At 38.1% G+C, this 17,676-nt stretch overlaps 1 protein-coding gene and 1 pseudogene across 2 annotated transcripts in view; one reads left to right on the forward strand and one right to left on the reverse strand.

The window, feature by feature from the left end:
* Positions 1-12,535, reverse strand: part of Fig4 (FIG4 phosphoinositide 5-phosphatase) — an 87,960-nt gene extending 75,425 nt beyond the window's left edge. For both annotated transcript variants that reach the window (XM_033763418.1, XM_010630820.3), the window contains exons 1-3: positions 12,260-12,535; positions 5,022-5,120; positions 3,782-3,905 (exon numbers count right to left, since the gene is read on the reverse strand). In XM_033763418.1, the coding sequence (XP_033619309.1) occupies positions 3,782-3,905; positions 5,022-5,120; positions 12,260-12,325 (289 nt within the window). In that variant the 5' untranslated portion in view covers positions 12,326-12,535. The remainder of the gene's footprint in view (positions 1-3,781; positions 3,906-5,021; positions 5,121-12,259) is intronic.
* A 46-nt stretch (positions 12,536-12,581) lies between these two features.
* Positions 12,582-17,676, forward strand: part of LOC104866660 — a 34,110-nt pseudogene continuing 29,015 nt past the window's right edge.

Here is a 17,676-nt window from a genome sequence, read left to right on the forward strand (position 1 = left end):
GAACTTTTGCTTTGAAGTTAAAACTAACTTTTTCGTGGAAGGAAGGGGGCATTTCTGAAATGGCAATTCAAGGAGGTGGACAGACTCTCTCCCCAAGGAAACTACCATAATTGGTGAAAACTATAAAAATAGCAAAACACTGAAAGATTCTGGAAACTGTCCCAAGGGCATAGAGCAAATGGAGAAATATTTATTTATGAAAATCTACTAAATCCTGGTAAGACCAGTAAGTCTGTGACATTTAAACCATGGTCTGCTTGCACATGTCCCTCCTAGTTCAGCATGGCAGGTGACTTACCAGGCAGTTGCAGTCATGTAAAGAGACTGAAGACAAGTAAACAAATTGAGAATAAGGGTTTAGAAACTTTGGAGCAACTTGAGATTATCATAACATCTATGTGCATGATCACTGTCTTCAAACAGGACACAGACTGGTTTGGGTAACACTAAATATTTATTTGAGTTATACTTGGTATAATCTGCATACATGTTATGCACCATGCATTAGTCTTCAACATACAGGAGGAAGAACTGGTCCTTTACTACAAAGAGTTAAGAAACATGGCTCTAGATTCTGTGTGTGTGTGTGTGTGTGTGTGTGTGTGTGTGTGTGCACGCACACATGTGGTACTGGGGATTTACCCAGGGGTTTTGCACCACATCACCAACCCTTTTCATTTATTTTAAAATTATTTTTAGTTTGAGATAGGGTCTCTCTAACTTATTAAGTTGCCCAGGCTGAGCTTGAACTTGTGATCTTTCTGCTTCAGCCACCCAGACTACTACTGGGTTTAGATTTTAACAGATTGTATAAGTTAACGAGATAATAGTTGAAAACATTCCAGCAAAAATATACACAAATTAAGCATGCTGTTAGTAGAAAAAATAGATTCTAGTCATTTCATATAAGCATCATTTTGACAACTACTTAAAGATAAGTATTCTGTATTTTATCATTTTTAGAATCTCTCATTGCAAGTGTATTTTAAGACGATGGAACCACTGAGCTAAATCCCCGGCCCTGGATGCTCAGTCCTGGAGCCTTCAACTATGGCCAAGGAATAGGGTCACAGTACATTGGAAGACATTTTATAAATAACTAGAAAGTACTAGTATTAGAAAATACTAGTACTAGAAAGTACTAGAAAATATCACAGATTTTCATTAGCTCTCTGTTCACTATTCACTGACCCCAAACTTCATTTATATGGTTAAGATGGATCATATAAAAGCCTAAAAATAATAACTGTATTGCTTCACTTGCAGGTAAGTCTATGATTTCACCATCCAATAAAAACTTTAAACCAAAGAAGCCTCTACTACAAAAGAAATAGCTAAGAATGTTGTCTTTAAGAGAAAGATGGAGACACCTTAAGTCCTCATCCAGAGTTTATTAACGAATAATTGTGTGTAAATATCTGATTATAAATTTCACTATCAATATGTTCAAATAAGGCTTATAGTTCATAAACTGAGTTACAACACATTAAACATTAGGCAAAGAATACTGCTAAAAGCAGAAAACATTGTTAAAAGCAAGTATGTCAAGAACAATGAAAAATGACTAACCTATCTTAAAAACAAATAATAGGCAATGTATGGGCCATTTAACGTAAAGGCAAATAGCCTAACAACAGCTGGAGAACACACAAGGATAACTATCTTCACACAGTTTAAAAACTGATCTTCAATTCTTACATGTAATCATCAAGGAAATCTTCCCTTCCCTCCTACTTTTTTCTTAGTAGTGGGAACTGAACATATGCCCATTCCCCTGAGCGTACCCCCCTGCCAACTCTCCAGCCAACTGTCCCACACCTTTTTGGAGACAGGCTCTTACAGTCACTAAACTGCCCAGCCTGGGATGGAACTTGGGCTCTTTTGGCCAGTCTCCCAGAGTGCTGAGATTATGCATGTTCTACTACAACCAGCTGAAATTTAAATTCTAATAATAAAATCTGGCAAATAACGTACTCAATATTACATACAAGTTAGGAATTTTCTATCAAAAAGTTGTATTAAAATATCAGCATTTTAGGGTCAAGGATTTAGCTCAGTTGTGCTGTGCCTGCCTTGCAAGGTTCTGAGTTCAATAACCAGTACCCCCCCACAAAATCAGCATTAAAAAAAAACTATTAGCTATTATTTCAATTAAAACCTGTTTTTAGCACATAATTTTTCTTAAATTTAGTCTTTTCTAATTTAAAATATAAGCAAGACTTAAGAGTAGAATTTGACACATATGGAATTTAAAGAATTGTAACACGTTAAACTCACTTGACAGAAAGGGACACGCCCAACCCACAAACATTTATTCAATCAAAATGTAACCTCCATGGACTTGGCAAGACTGAGCAGAAGGCCTGCCACTGGGCCAGTATATGGAGAGGAAGCCAATCACAGCCTCCCATTTTTACCTTCCCTGACAGCATCCTAAGACCCAAAAAGAACCTAGGAGAGTTACACAGAAGTTACAGGAGCACAGTGGAAAAAATAATCAGTTTCAGTAAATACTGTCAAAATAAAAACTTCTATTCAGAAAATGGAACACAAGTCCATATTAACTGCTAATATGTAGAAACTAGTCAATATTGTGTACAACTTAGTGGGTTTAATAAACACAAAGATAATTTTGTAAGTTAAAAAAAAACCTCAATCAGAGATTCTAAGATATAACGCCCTCTGTTTGGTTTTCACCCACCAAGGGCCTCAGCAGCCTGGCCTCATGTTACTACTTCCCATCTTCAAGCCCACCTCTGCTCTCACTCCTACCAGAGCTCATTCCTCTCCTCCCCCACAGGGTCTAGCTTGAGTCTCTAGTACTCCAGGAAATGTTCCCTGGCTATTCCAAGTCTAAGTAGCCCACCTCTTATGTAATCTCCAACCCAATTTAACAAAGAAAACTTGGCTTTTAATTATAATCTTGGAATTGTTTCATGTGTGTTAATTTTTGTCCTCTGTCCTGGGCCAATCAGGCACAAGCCTACAGCATAGTCAAGACAGGGTTACTGCCCCACTACAGTAAGGGAACACAGGAGCACCCCACTAAGGGAAAAGGAAGGGAGGCAGGGCTTAGGTAAAATTTAAATGAAGAGGCGCAAACCAAAGCAGACTGTACTTAAAGAGATCAATAACAACTCCATACCAAGAAGTGGATCTAGGGTCCTGTTTTCTTGAAAACAACAAAGTTAGCATAGCTATGGAGTGTACTGTCCAGAAGCCCTTAACTGAAGTTCTATATCTGAGTTGTAAATCACAGCCACTTCTCCCTGTCAAGTGACTTAGATCATCAGACGTAGGTGGGATGTTTTATCTTCCTGAGACTATTTCAGATAGCAGTTTCTGGTGGTCTGTGATTTCAAAAAAAGTTTCTCAATGAGTAAGAAAGCATTCATCATACAAAGATGATGACACTGTATGGCTGTTAGTCTGTCTTTAGAAGAAACTCCTATTAAATTTAAAGCTAGTTTTATCCTATCTGTTATTCCAGCTGATGAACGGCAGGGCAGTTGTTTACAGTCCAAGCTAAAGTTTACTTTTTCATTCCACAGGTTTCTCAAAAGCCCCCAAACACTTCTGTATTTGTTCATATCCTATATAAAACTGAGCAGCACAGAGCATAATGCTTTATAATGCTGTCTGATGGCTGACTTGTGGATAATGAAGTTTTAAACAATATAAGACAAAGATTACAAGTTAAAACTATATAACCTTCCAAGTTCTCTTTAAATACTCTAGGAAGAGGGGTAAAAAGATAGCCAATAGGAGCTACATTTCTTACCTACAACACCAAATGCTGAGACAGCTTGAAATAACCCAGATGATCCTTTCTGTCCCATCTTTGTTCTATTTCCAAGGTCCAAACGGCCAAGAAGTTCTCGTACTTCTTGTTGAGTATATACATGCTAAAAACAAGCATATGGAATCTGTAAGATATTTACCCTTGAAAGTTAAAAGTTGTCTATAATAATCATTAGCTATTTCATAAACAACCATATAATAATATATAACTAAGCTATAATTTCAAAAGGTCAACAAATTTTTTTAACATTAGCAATTGAGGCTGGTTACTTGATCATGTTACTATACCAAAAAATTCTATTATCATGAAATTCAGAAATTTAAGAGATCCAGTCATATTTCAGTAAGTCTATGAATCCCTTAAAGCAATACACAGAATTTTGGATCTACTGTTTGTGCTTTTGCATTGAAGACCATTAGCTGTTACAAGCAATCACTTTCCATTGCAAAAATAAAGCCAAGAACCATTGCAGGCAAGCAGACAGGTAGGGAAACGGATTTCCATGAGTAATGCAGAAAATTATAATAATTTATCCAAAATTATTATAACACAAAAAATAATTTTGCAAAGAGATTAATGAAAATGAGTTCCAAAATGAAGTTACTAATATACATGAAAAACCAGGAATCCACATGCAGAAGTATTCATAAAAAGGAACTTCAATCTAAAGGATAAATTATGTTCTTTTATTTGTAGAAGCTAAAATTAACTTTTTAACTCCACTATGTTGCATTTCAGTTTTGACTAACAGCTGCATGTTTTTGTGCTACCTGAATAACTTAGTACGTGGATAAAAACAGCTTAACATTTCAGCAGAGGTGATTTTTTAGTAGTGTAATAAAAAGTCTACAGCATAGAATTCTTCCTTAACATATTAAAGCACAGTGATAAATAATCTCTTTACTAAATGTAATATTAAGCTACACTTACTATATGATGATTAAAATGTCAGCTCTTAAGAAAATATATCCATTATCTTATCTGAAGAGTATGTGTTAAAAATAATCAAATTGAGAAAAAGTATAATTCGGGAATACTTCTCAAAATCAATAATCTCCAGATGTCAGATTAGAGATTAAAATTCTAGCCAAGAAACATATTTGTAACCTGTAGATGCATAATAAGAATTAATATATCAGTAAAAGCTGTAAGGCTATTCCACACCCTTTAAACAACACTTATAAAAGTTTGTTTGTAGTCATGTTTGGAAGATACTTACTCTGTCATCAATTATGACCAAATCTTTTGGTTCTGTTCTATCAATTTTCAAGACACGATACTTTGTTTCTGCATGATTGTTCCCAACTAGAAAGTATCTCTGCAATAAAAAATAATGTCATTAGTTTTTAATGACATTTGCCCTACACACATTTTATAACCACCGCAGTCACAGTTCTTGAAAAAACATTAATGAAGTGAAGTTCTTTTTAAAGAATATTTCTGTTAAGCGAAAATGGCAAATGAAAGAAATATTGATTCTCAAAGGTCAATTTTAAAATTCAAATATTCTTAGTAGCTTCAGGCTAAGTATCAGCCTGATGCCTGAAATGTGTCAAGTAACTAGATCAGATTTAATTATATTATAAAGTTAGAGATTAACCAAATTGACTGGAGACGAATGTTCAAGCTTTGCTAGGAAAAAACTGCTCCGCTAAGAATCAGAAAGCTCAATGCACAATTAGGAAACTTAGACAACTATAGCTATTAAAATATTGACAGCTTTCAAATAAACCTTCAAACATTCTATACAAGTATGAAAACAACTTTAAAATAACAACTATAAAAGTTTATCACAAACACGTATAAAATATTAAAATCATTGTATTTTCTTAGATGGCCTTTTATAGATACACTACAGAAGTAACATCTTACCAAAAACACTACCTTGGAGTATTATAACTGAACACAATAACATTAGTCTTCTTAAATGAATACTGAGAAAGAAAGAATTAAAATGTGGGAAAATAATAATCACATAGCTAATTGAAACTGCTTTTAAGAAAACTAAATCAGATTTTTTTGGGAGGATGCTTGAGTTCAAACCCAGAGTCTCTCGCACATATTAAGCACATACTCTACCACTGAGCAACAGCCTCAGCCCTTAAATGAATTATTTTAAATTATTTTTAAGAAGATAAGTAAAATTCCACTAGCAAAAATAATTTAAAGATATTTTGTGGTAAATATGTCCTTTAAAAAGGTGACACTTTTTCAACATTGCAAAAATTGAGAAGACACTGCCACAATCAACTGGCATTGGTCATATATGGTACATAAAGAAATTAAATACATATGTCACTTTCTATTTCCTGTGGCCCAACTGAAGGATATGGGCCTTGAGAAATCAGGGCTGAAAAAAATGAATGTGGGTTACTATAGACGTAGGAAGTAACAGAAAAGTCAAGACTAGACTTGAGACTTCAAGAATGGGTAAGATTTTAAGATTTTGCTGCATATCAGAATATGAACACATGATTTTACTCTTGTGGCGCTAAATCTGTAGAAACAGATGGGGTTTATTAAGTATGCAGGCATATGCCACATAATGACATTCGGTCATGGGTGGGCCTCATATATGATGGTGGTCCCATAAGATGCTATCACCTAATGATGTCATAGCTGTCAGTGTGTAGGGATATACTCTATAATGCTGCACAATGATGAAATCACCTAAAATCACATTTCTCAGAATGTGTCCGTTAAGTTACCCATGACTGTAAGTCTGCTTATAAAGGTCTAATATACTTAGAGGTAATGAAAAGCAAAACTACGTTAAGAGAACATAGCCTAGTCCTAAGAAGAAATCCAAGCAAAATCTCAATCTCCCATCTCCAGGTCAGATACAGATGATACTATAGTTATAATGAGGTGGACATAAAGCAATTATAGTAATAGTAAACTAAATTGGGGCATGCAGTAACAGGACTCAATGTACTGTGGAAACGCTAGAAGGGCAGGCAAACAGGAGAAGGAGGTCAAAAAACCCTAGTGAGATCTAACCTCATTCCCAGGCCTCATGCTTAACCCATGGCTCAGAGGAGAGGGGCAACCAGCCTGCTAAAACTAAGAACTACTGGTAAACTATTCCTACACGTTAGCAGAAAAGGAAGCGACCTTGTTGAGGACTTGAAGAAAAACAGCTTCCAGGAAAGGACACAGCAACAGCAAACACCAGAAGAAGCTAGCTGTGTGTATTCCAGAGGGACAAGATTAATGGAGGAAGTGATTACACAGCATCTAACCAAAACATTTATTATTATCTAGAGGCTGGATGTGTAGAAGAAGCCTTCTGAAATGCTGAGAGGAATGGCCAGTGAATGGGACAGCAGGTGGGCTCATGGAAACAAAGGGAGGAGATGGTTTGGCAAAGGACAGAGTGGGCTCATCCACATCAAACCGTGCTGAAAAGTCAAGGTCAGAAAAGACAGATGCGCCAGGGTATCTGACAACAGGAGCCTGCGAGTGGCCCTATCATGGTGGTCTCGAGTAAGTAGGGGCGAAATCCACAGCATAGCTGACTGAAAAGCAAATAAGGAGGGCTGGGCATGGTGGTGCATGCCTGTAATCCCAGCACTCAGGAGGCTGAGGCAGGAGGATCACTGAAAGTTCAAAACCAGTCTGGGCTACACAGTGAGTTCCACAGCAGTCTGAACTACATAGTGAGACCCTGTCTCAAAAAACAAAACAAAACAACAACAACAACAACAAAGCACATGAGTAGGATTAGAATAAAGATTAAAGATGAAATACTGTATACCTCTCCTCCTCTAAAACATCTTACCAAAATCATAGTGAGGATTTTTTGTAGATATCATCCCCAAAGACAAGGGAGGAGTAAAGGACATAGCATCAAAAATACTAAGGATAATAACAACAACTTGAAACTGAAAAGCATGCCTGAGAAAGCTGAATCCCAAAGTGGTAATGGAGACCTCAAGCAGCAATCCAATTTACACCACAGAACTTCCAAAAGGCACGGATATTTGTGGTGCCTGATACTTCTAGAATATTCTAAGACAATAAAAATGATATACCACAAAAGATAGCCCAAGTTCCTAGAGAAGAAATAAACTTTGAACTAAAGATCAAGAAATGAATAACCAGAATTTCTCAGGAGCAACATGGGAACACCGGGACACGATGCCTTCAAATTCTAGGGGAAAATTCATATCAATATTTAATTCAATATTAAATTGATCAGTCAAACCCCTAAAGATAGCATAAGGGCATTTTTTGACATGAGCAGACTCAAAAAACATTACCTTATATGAATCTTTTCTCATGAAGCAACAGAAGGAGCTGCTCCATCAAAATGAGGGCATAAATCAAGAAACAGGAAATCAAAAGGAAACAGGGAAATTATCATGAAGAGGAAATACGATGATGGGAAGAGAGATCCCAGGATGGCAGCTGTGGTCAGATTTGATCCACTGTTTCAAAGAGATGAAACCTATAAGATACCTAAAATGTGTGAAAGCTCTAAGGGGAGATTTACATATTTGGGGGAAAGTTGCGGTTATAATTATCAACTCATAGTAAGAACTAGATTATAAGAAGAAGGAAAGGTCACTCAAGTATTGGCAAAGTCTGAAGCAGTGAAGAACCATAGTTCACATGGAAAAGGTAAAAAAAAGATAATTATCCAAGAGCAACAGGGTAGGAAACAGCAGTGAGTGAAGAACACAAGATTTTTGTACATCAGACATGCATCAGCCTGAGTACATATATCATGCAAATAAGATGCATATGAAATCAACTGCTGGGGAAACTGTGCCTTGTAGATATACTAGGGATAGATTTTTAGCAGGAGGTTGGGTGGACAATTAGGGTATTAAAAACAGCTACATTAAGTGGCAGTGGAGATTTCTATTTAAATACACATTGAGAGAAGTTGATTTGAGCTGGCTTTCTTCTGAAAGTTAATTACCACTGTTCAAGAAAAACTTAAAACTTTAGTATGTAACTAACAGCGGTGACTTGGTATAAAGATGAATATGCTTCTAAAATATATACATGAAATCCAAACGGGATACAACAGACAATCCATTTAACCAGAAACTTAGTATCTACAGACATTATTATTTCCTATTATAATGACAGGCTAATTACCCATTCACTTTCCCTCTGAGAGAGAAAAAGCAGCCTTATTCAAAGGGGAGAAATTTTACTTCACTTGAAATTTCAGATTAAGCATGTTTTTAAAAAGAGTATCGTTAAGTTAGCTCTCACAGTCTAACAGTATGCAGGCCTGCTATTCCCCTTAGCCTAGCAATCCCCCAAAACTGGTTACTTAGCCCAGAAGAAGTGAGTACATAGTCTGAAGGGAGGTCCAAGTCCATCTATTAGATCTTTGGGACTTTAGTGATGGGGAAGTTTTAAATACCCCATAGAAACAAATGTGAGACTTTATCATTTCCAACACCCTCTTCTTTAATAACTGGGCTTCTCTCAGTTTACATACTGTCTTTACATCCCCTGCTTCAACCTCTCAGCCAACTAGCATTGTTCTGTTCACTCTTGTTTTCTAATTACACAAGTTAAGACTAATTAATTTAGATGCATTCTTCAAGACATTTATTTTTTTCTGAGTGGTGGTGGCAGGGAAGCATCCCTAGGCCCTTTCAGAAAAAGGCAAGAAATAAATATAAATACTCACATGTATACAAACTAGCAATTTTGAGCTACAAGACTAAGATTATCCTAACAACTTTCATCCCTACAAAACAATACAGAGATACATACAACTCCAGTTCTGTTCAGCTATCAATTTTAAAATCCACACCTGTATGTTCATCCTGTGTTATAAAAGGATCATTTTCTTTGATGTTGGGATTCCTAGGGCATCACTTATTAAGCAAGGTTTCTTGTAAATTGGAAACCACCTCAGGTAAAACTACAATTTCATCCAAGATGATTTCAGGTTGATAAATTTCTAGTGGGCAATTCCTCATTGCATTGAACTGCATGACTACTGGGCTGGACAAGGCCTGAGCCACAGGGCAGACAAGACCAGAGCAAGGTCTCAGGAACCAAAGGGTAGAATAACGAAATAAAAAGCAAAGACATTCAAACCCAAGCCCAAGTTTCTAAATAATCTGATTCTCATGAGAAATGAAAATTGTGTCAACTTAACACTAAAAATCCTAATCATTTAATCTCAGTATCTACATGTAATTTGCCTCAGTCCAGTTGCAAAAAGCTATTCCTGGCATCAGGTCCCAGACCACACCTCAAGTAGCAACATCCTCAAGTCTCTTGTCTAATCTTTTTCTTCACTAAATAATAATAGTAGCAGGAGTAGTAGTAATAGCAGTAATATTATTGATGTCTTAGGGGTTTTATGAGGGTTAAATAATAAAATACATGTAGAGAACTTTGTGCAATGCCTGCCATAGAAGTACTCTGTAAGTACTATCATTACTGTAAACTACTACAGATTGTTTTTCAGATTTCTAAATGCTTTTCATTGCCAGTAATTTTATACTTTTTCTGTCATGTTTCAGACTTTGAGATTATAACTCAAATATTCCTGTTTATATCTTAAGTAAAAATTATTAAAAAAAAAAGAAGCATCTACTTAACAAGGAAACAGTTTTGAGGGTTCAGTGCACCAAATGTTTCTAGGGAGGCTGCCCGGCTCAGCCTTCCCTTTAAGGAAGGGATCCTCAACCGAGCCATCCTTGCCAGATCCTCCCCAGCAGTACTGACAAGGGGCAGAGATTCATTCAGTCTTAGCTGAGTCTGTGGGACTCTTTCTCCTAGCACCTACGTCTGTGGCAGAACTCTGAGAAGGATTTCAAACCTGCTTTCCCAGAGGCTGGGATTGGGAACCTCCAGTGATTCCACATAATGGCTCCCCAGCATCCTTCCAGCAAATTTAATCTTTTATATCAAAGTTGGCCAGAATTAACTTCCAACACTCAGGGGGCTGAGAGGTGTGCTGAATTCTAGAACACATAGCTTTTTGTGTTAAGCTCCCTCAATCAGCATCAGTCAACAGCCTACTGTTTATGAGGCATGGACCATATCCAGTGCTGTGAGGCTCAGCAAGATTTTGGCAGGAAAAGAAGGGGTGAGACTTTACAAGGAGAGAGAATAGCAGAAAAACGCAGTAGACAAAAGAACTGGAAAGCGACACAATTTTACTGTAGAAAAAGGTGCACAGCTGACCCTCAATAAATACTGGCTGAGTTGATTTTAAATTAGATATTACACTAGGCAGACAAGCTGAAGACAAACCATATATATGGCTTTGAATGCCAAATTGAGAGATTCAGGGTTCACTATCCTCAGAATAAGGGCCACTGAGCCTGAGCAGAAAAGCTCTGTACTGCTCAGCTGTGCTTTAGAAAGAACACTTAACATCTCAGTCAGTCCTAAGGAATGCTCAGCTTATTAGTGAGCTGAAATTTCTCTGCTTTAAATTGCTTGTGTTCCTAACCAGGGACACTTACAAGAACATTTTACAAAAAGGAGAGTTTTGCTATAATACTTGTAAGTGTGAGATGATTATACTGGATGATTTCACTTTCTGGTCTGGATCTAAATGAAGGTGTCAGCAAAATTAATTTAGAATCAATGATTCTACTACACCGGTGTGTGTTATGGCTGAGAAAATGTCCGGGTAAGATCTTTCTTATTTGTCTTTCGTGGAGATGATTCACATCTCACTAGAGATGCCTTACTGGACACAGCACAGCATAGCAGACTGTGGCGTAAGTATTAGGTACATTCAGTATTAAAAGTATCAACTGGGTAATCTTACACCCAGACCCTAATATCACTGTAGTACCCCAGTCTAGAAAAGTTATGCTGTATTGACCCTGCTTTCCAACCACAGAAATGACAAAAGATGAAGTTCTATAAACACTGGTCCCTCAACTAGAAACCTAGCACTTAATCATAATAACTCGTCTGTTTATTCTCTACTTTATTCATAGTCATTTGAAGCAATAAATTTAAAAATTTAATCAATATTGTGTTGGAAAAGTCAAGTGAATAAAAAGATGTTATCTCAACTAATGAGCAAATTAAATGTTTTTAAGAAGAAAAAATATTCCAGCAATAAAGGTGCACGTAATCAACACCAATCACAACGCTGGTATACCATGGAATAGGAAAACAGAAAAGGTACCAGTCATAGGTCAAGTTTCTCCATAACCCTCCTAGAAGCAATGAACTCTAGAACGTTAACAGACTTTCTGAAAGCTGAAAGGAATCCGGGAACCGGAATAGGGCTGGCTAGCAGTTTCTCAGACATCACAGGCACCCATCTGCACGTTCAGGCCAAGGACTTGGGAGTGGAAGTATCCACATGCAAGCCCAGCAGCGCAGACCAAGGCATGGCCAGAAGGGCGAGCTTCCTCCACGGCTGTGCCAGAGCAGGGCAGGGAGCGGTGGGCAGAGGAAGGAGAGGCTGAGCCCGACCGCCGCCCTCCCGCCCGCGCGGGTACTCACAGCTCTGGTCTCGTACAGAACCAGCTTCTGGACCGAGCTAATGATGGGGGCGGCGGCCGTGGGCATGGCTGGGTCAAACGCGCACCCCACGACAAAGCACCGGGCCGCGCGCAACCCAGATTGTAGCAGCCGCTGGGCCGCCCCGGGAGACCCGCCGAGAGGACACCTCAGACTCGGGTCAATAGGTCCGGCCGAGAGATACACCGCCCAGGAACAAGAGCTGTAGACTCTGCGCAACAGCGAAAGCGTTTCCGGAGCCCAGAGCCTGCCTCCAGTCAGGCCCCGCCCCGGGCACGGGGGAGGCGGAGCTGGAGGGCGTACCATGGAGCAGGCGTCTAGAGGGTACCAGGACCTGCGTGCTGCCGAAGAGGAAGTCAAGGGCGCCATGTTTGATGAAGGCAGGAGAAAAAAAGACTGAGAAAAATTGTAAGGTCTGTCATTCATCCCATCCCTCTGAAAAGGAGGAAGATTGGGATCGGTTTGCTTCTTTTGAAACCGACTTTCCAATTTTCAGGATAGATCCATTCCCAAATTGCTATATTTTTCCCCTCCTCCTCCTTCTTTATTAACTGGATACCAGCTGTCTGGAGGCCCTTCGCTGAGTAGCGGTGTTTTTTCCTCGCTCCTTTTGTTCCCTATTTTATCCTTATGAGAGTCAACAAAATCCATGTGTACAGTGGCTGTATGGTCCAAGAGAAAAGAACTTTTAAAATTACATATTGGTGGAAATCTTGGGGTTTGCTGCCTGATGCTAATCATTTGTGAGTTATAAAAAGACTGTCGGGTGGTGAAAGGGTACTGGCTGTGGCGTCCTATTTGGAAGTTTCTTCCATAAAGTGGGTGTAAACATAATTGGACAGTGTATATAGTCTCTCTCGTCATCACTTTCGACATTTGTGAAAATAAATGTATTATAACAATGAGTACATATTAAATACAAAACCAAATATTTAATTAAATCAGAGTGGCTGGGGATTTAGCTCAGTGGTGCCACAGCCTGCTTCACAAGCACACCTCCTGAGGCCCAGCTCTATGCAGCCACTGGTTTCCCTGGCAACCGCTGAAGTTATTTGGGGAGACTCTGGAGGCTGCCCCTCGGGAGTCTGTGGGGTCTGCTGACACCCAGACTGTAACTTTTCCCGCAATCCCAGAGGGATAGTTGCCTACTCCCCCGATGCATTTCCTTTTGGTTTACATGGAACCCTACTTCCTTGTGGGAGACTCCAGAACGGTTTATTTTCTTGCAAAACCAAACTTAAAGAACTCACCGTAAATCCACTTTTTAAAGCCAGTTCTTTCAGGCCAGGGATTTAGCTCAGCAGTTCGGTGGCCTGCCTTGCCAGCCCAAGGACCCGAGTTCAATCCCCGGTACAAAAAAAAAAAAAAAAAAAAGCCAAGCCAGTTCTTTCAATGACTAACATATTTATTTCAGAAATATGTACTGAACGTATTCTACAAAAAGAAAAGAGGTCTTGGCTAAGAGGAAGTGCTAGATTTCCTAGGTGTAACCTCTCTAAACCTCAACCCACCACTACAGGGTTTCTGAACTGCTGAACGTGTAACAAAACTTTTTTTAAAAACTTATAGCATTTGCACATAGTATAATGTAATATTAGAGGTTGTGCTGTAAATTCAAAACTGATAACTTACAAAATTTTCTAAAGGAAATATGTGACTGTATATCATTAATTTTCTTTCATAGTTGGGTACTTTTATTAAGAACTACAAAGATGACCATGCCAATTCTGGCATTTATTTTGACTTTTTTCTTTTAACTGTTTCATTTGATAATGGAAATCAGCTCTTCTGAATGTGAATTAAATACCTGCACAATGATTTTGTATAGGGTAACAATTCAAAATATCTGTAGATTTCTGGTTTTCAAATACTTAGTCTTCAACTATTGCCTTAGTTCGTTTCACCTAGAAGCAACTGTGAGACAAAAAATTAAAGCAGATAGTTGAAATGGGAGATAGTCCTAGTAAACAGCAGCAGGAAAGGCATGGAACTTCATAAAGGGATTATCAAGCAAATTTCTCTGTGGCTGAATTCAATAGATAATACTGGGGCTTATTTCTCCAAGCTAGGCCCTCTTAAGGAACAAAGGAGCTCAAATAGTTATTCATCAACTCCCATCAATTTGTGTTTTGATAGAGAGAACTTTTGTAAATAACCAAAAACCTACAAAATGTTAGGAAAATGTAGAATGACATCTGCTGTCTAACAGCAAGTCTGCTTTGTTTAGTTCAAAATTAACAGACACCAGAGGCATTAACCATAGCATGGGACATCTGACCTCATCCTAAGATAACAGAGCACATCAAGACCACAAGCTCTGAAGTTTTGTAACCCAAATGATTGTAAAAGTGACAAGATGAAAAGAACCATTGTTAACTTGACTTCCCTAGCCCTGAACACTCACTCCCCTTCCTGTGAGCTAAAATAGATAGCTAATGAATCTTAAAGGTAAACTCCCTAGCTACAAAGAATTGCTACATCTGGGTTAAAGTTAACTATCTTGTGACTGTGATTTGTATCTGTATCAGTAATGTAAACTGAAGAAATGAAATGTAACCACCTGAATGAAATCATGGCTGTAAAACCCTATAAAAGGGGAAGCAGTAACCCAGTATGGGATTGATCACTGGCACTGCTCTTAGTATGATCAGCCTTTTGCTAGCAAAATAAACCTTTTGTTATTTTACTTCCATTCTGCATCTCTGAGTGTGTCACTTACCAATTCCTTCTGCAACAGTTTGAAGTCTGCTATGGCAGAGTATTGGTTCTTTGGAACTTTCCGTTTGTCCTATGCTTAGAGAGGGAATGGCTGCTGAAGAAAGCCAATAGACAGGGTCATGCAAAGAGCAGACCCGAGAGACATGGATGCAAGTCTGGCTATGTATACACTCTTCAAGTGCATATGGGCTGGGCATTAGTAGTATCTGCTACATTCCACTCTTTGAACAACTCATATCTACTCCCCCACACACACCTCCAGTTCACACCATCTATTGCTGAGCCTTGAAGGTAGTGACTAGTCCCAATTTCTAAAAGTAAAGGACTTACAGAAAGTAGACTAATAGAAAAAAAACTACAAAATCTACTACTGTAGTTAAACCTGTGTCTATAACTGATCATTCATCATCTTCCTTCTCTAGAGCAAGTTTAGATTGTCCTTACCCTAGAATAGCCCTGCTACTGGTCTAAGTTGTTTGCTTAGTAGGATAACCAGTTTTTATCTCTGAGGAGTATAAGCTCCTGGTTACTGAGTTTTTCACAGGTTACATTTGTTGCAGTTACCATTTACTGGATATAATTGCTTAAAAGACTCTCCTGAGTTCCAGACATGGATCTCTGATCCCAATTATGTTACAGCAAAGCTATCTTCACCTGCCAGTGAAGTAGCTCCTTATAAATTTGTGGAGCCAAAAATGATAAATTAGCACAGTAGTTTTAGGGTTAGTGAAACCTTTACTTAGTTCTCTGATAGAACCATCTATCCTATCAACCAAGTCCCATCCAGCAGAGCCTAAAGTTGTGAGAAAAATAAACAAATTGTTCATGTCAATTCCAGAGTGATGGTAAAAGGGACACTCCTGTTTTTAACACTGGATTCAAAGTATATCCCTCACTTTGAAGTACAATGTCTCAATCCCTACAATATCAAAATAGTGCCTTAACTGTACTTTGAAAAATCTGACATTCTGACAGATCAGCAGCTTTTAGGTTAGGTGGAATATTTTGAATGCCTCATATCTACTGTGGAGTTTCTTATTAACACTAAATGTCTGCTCAGATTGAATAGGGAGGCAGAGGACTGCTAACTCCAAGGAGCTTAAACATCTTGAAGATGTTTTGCCAACTCACAAAGCATGGGCCTCACAGGAAAAAATAAGGAAGCTCCCTAGGGGACAATCAGTTACAAGTTACTTATTCAGCCAAATTGACACTGTGCCTTGCTCGCCTGCCTTGCTACCTAAAATATCTGCACTCAGCAGAACTCTATGCCTTTGGTGTTCTTCAATAAATCTAGGGGGTTGAGTCAGTTTGGAGCTTTACTCCATTCTGGTGAAGCTCTTTGGTCTCTTGACAAAGATATTCTCTGTCTTTTGCCTTGTCATTTGTCTCTCTCTATCAGGGTTTGCTGGCAATCCACTTTAAAGGGATCCTTTGATCAAAGGCAATATTGTATGAGATTACATGATGATAAATGAGACAAACAAGATACTCTAAAACACTGAGATGGTTGTGCTTGTCAAGGAACTGTGGCTTGAGAAGGCAAATTCACCTTAGAAGCACAAGTCACTTGTCTCTTACAAGCTGAAGGGTCCTATACAATCAGATTTCAATTACTGCTTGTTCTATGGATTGTCCCACATTGAGGGCTTCAACAGGTGAGTGGTTATGCAAACTGGGGTATATCCATGCCAAGGAATATGACAGTAATAAAAAGGAACAAAGTAGAATACAGAACAATCTGAATCAATCTCCAGAGAACTATGCAGAATAAACAAATCAATTTCAAAGGTTTTGTATTATCTGACATTATGTAAGATTCTCCAAAAATATAGAAATAGAGAATTCTTTATGAATGGCCAATTATCTTAAACAATTTATCCTTTATCCACCAATCTGATATTCTTCCTTTATCATAGTCTAGTTATTTGGTAGGTCTGGGGCACCTTTAATAGCCCTTCACACACACACACACACACACACACACACACACACACACAGATTCAAAGGTTTTATTATCTGACATTATGTAAGATTCTCCAAAAATATAGAAATAGAGAATTCTTTATGAATGGCCAATTATCTTAAACAATTTATCCTTTATCCACCAATCTGATATTCTTCCTTTATCATAGTCTAGTTATTTGGTAGGTCTGGGGCACCTTTAATAGCCCTTCACACACACACACACACACACACACACACACACACACACAGACATTCAGATCACAGTAAGTTTGATTTTATGTATTAATTTAGAAATGGCTGATAATATTTATAAAGTTAAATTTTCTTTTTTTTTATTGTGTTTATTGGTACATTTAGGGATACAGTACAGTTACATTCATTGTTGGGATCATGTACCTTTACATGGCAAGTCTTGATTCTCATTTTTTTCCCCTTACCTCTGCCCTCCCTTCACCCCCTCCTCCCCTCCCCATCTACAAACACTTTATTTTCATCTTTTCATTCTCTCACATTTTTTTCTTTTTCCCTTTTTGTTCTTCCCCTACGTATCACACCTTCCCTACACCTTTAGCTCCTTTCCTCCCATTTCTAAATGTCAGTAATCTTATTAGAATCTTATGCATTGTTGCAGAATATTCACACCAGGGAAACTATTTGGTATTTACACATGTGGGACTTATTTATTTCACTTAGGAGTATATCTTCAATATGTA

The sequence above is a fragment of the Fukomys damarensis genome, unplaced genomic scaffold (genome assembly GCF_012274545.1).
Source record: "Fukomys damarensis isolate Sample0158 unplaced genomic scaffold, DMR_v1.0_HiC HiC_scaffold_14, whole genome shotgun sequence".
NCBI classification, from domain to species: domain Eukaryota; kingdom Metazoa; phylum Chordata; class Mammalia; order Rodentia; family Bathyergidae; genus Fukomys; species Fukomys damarensis.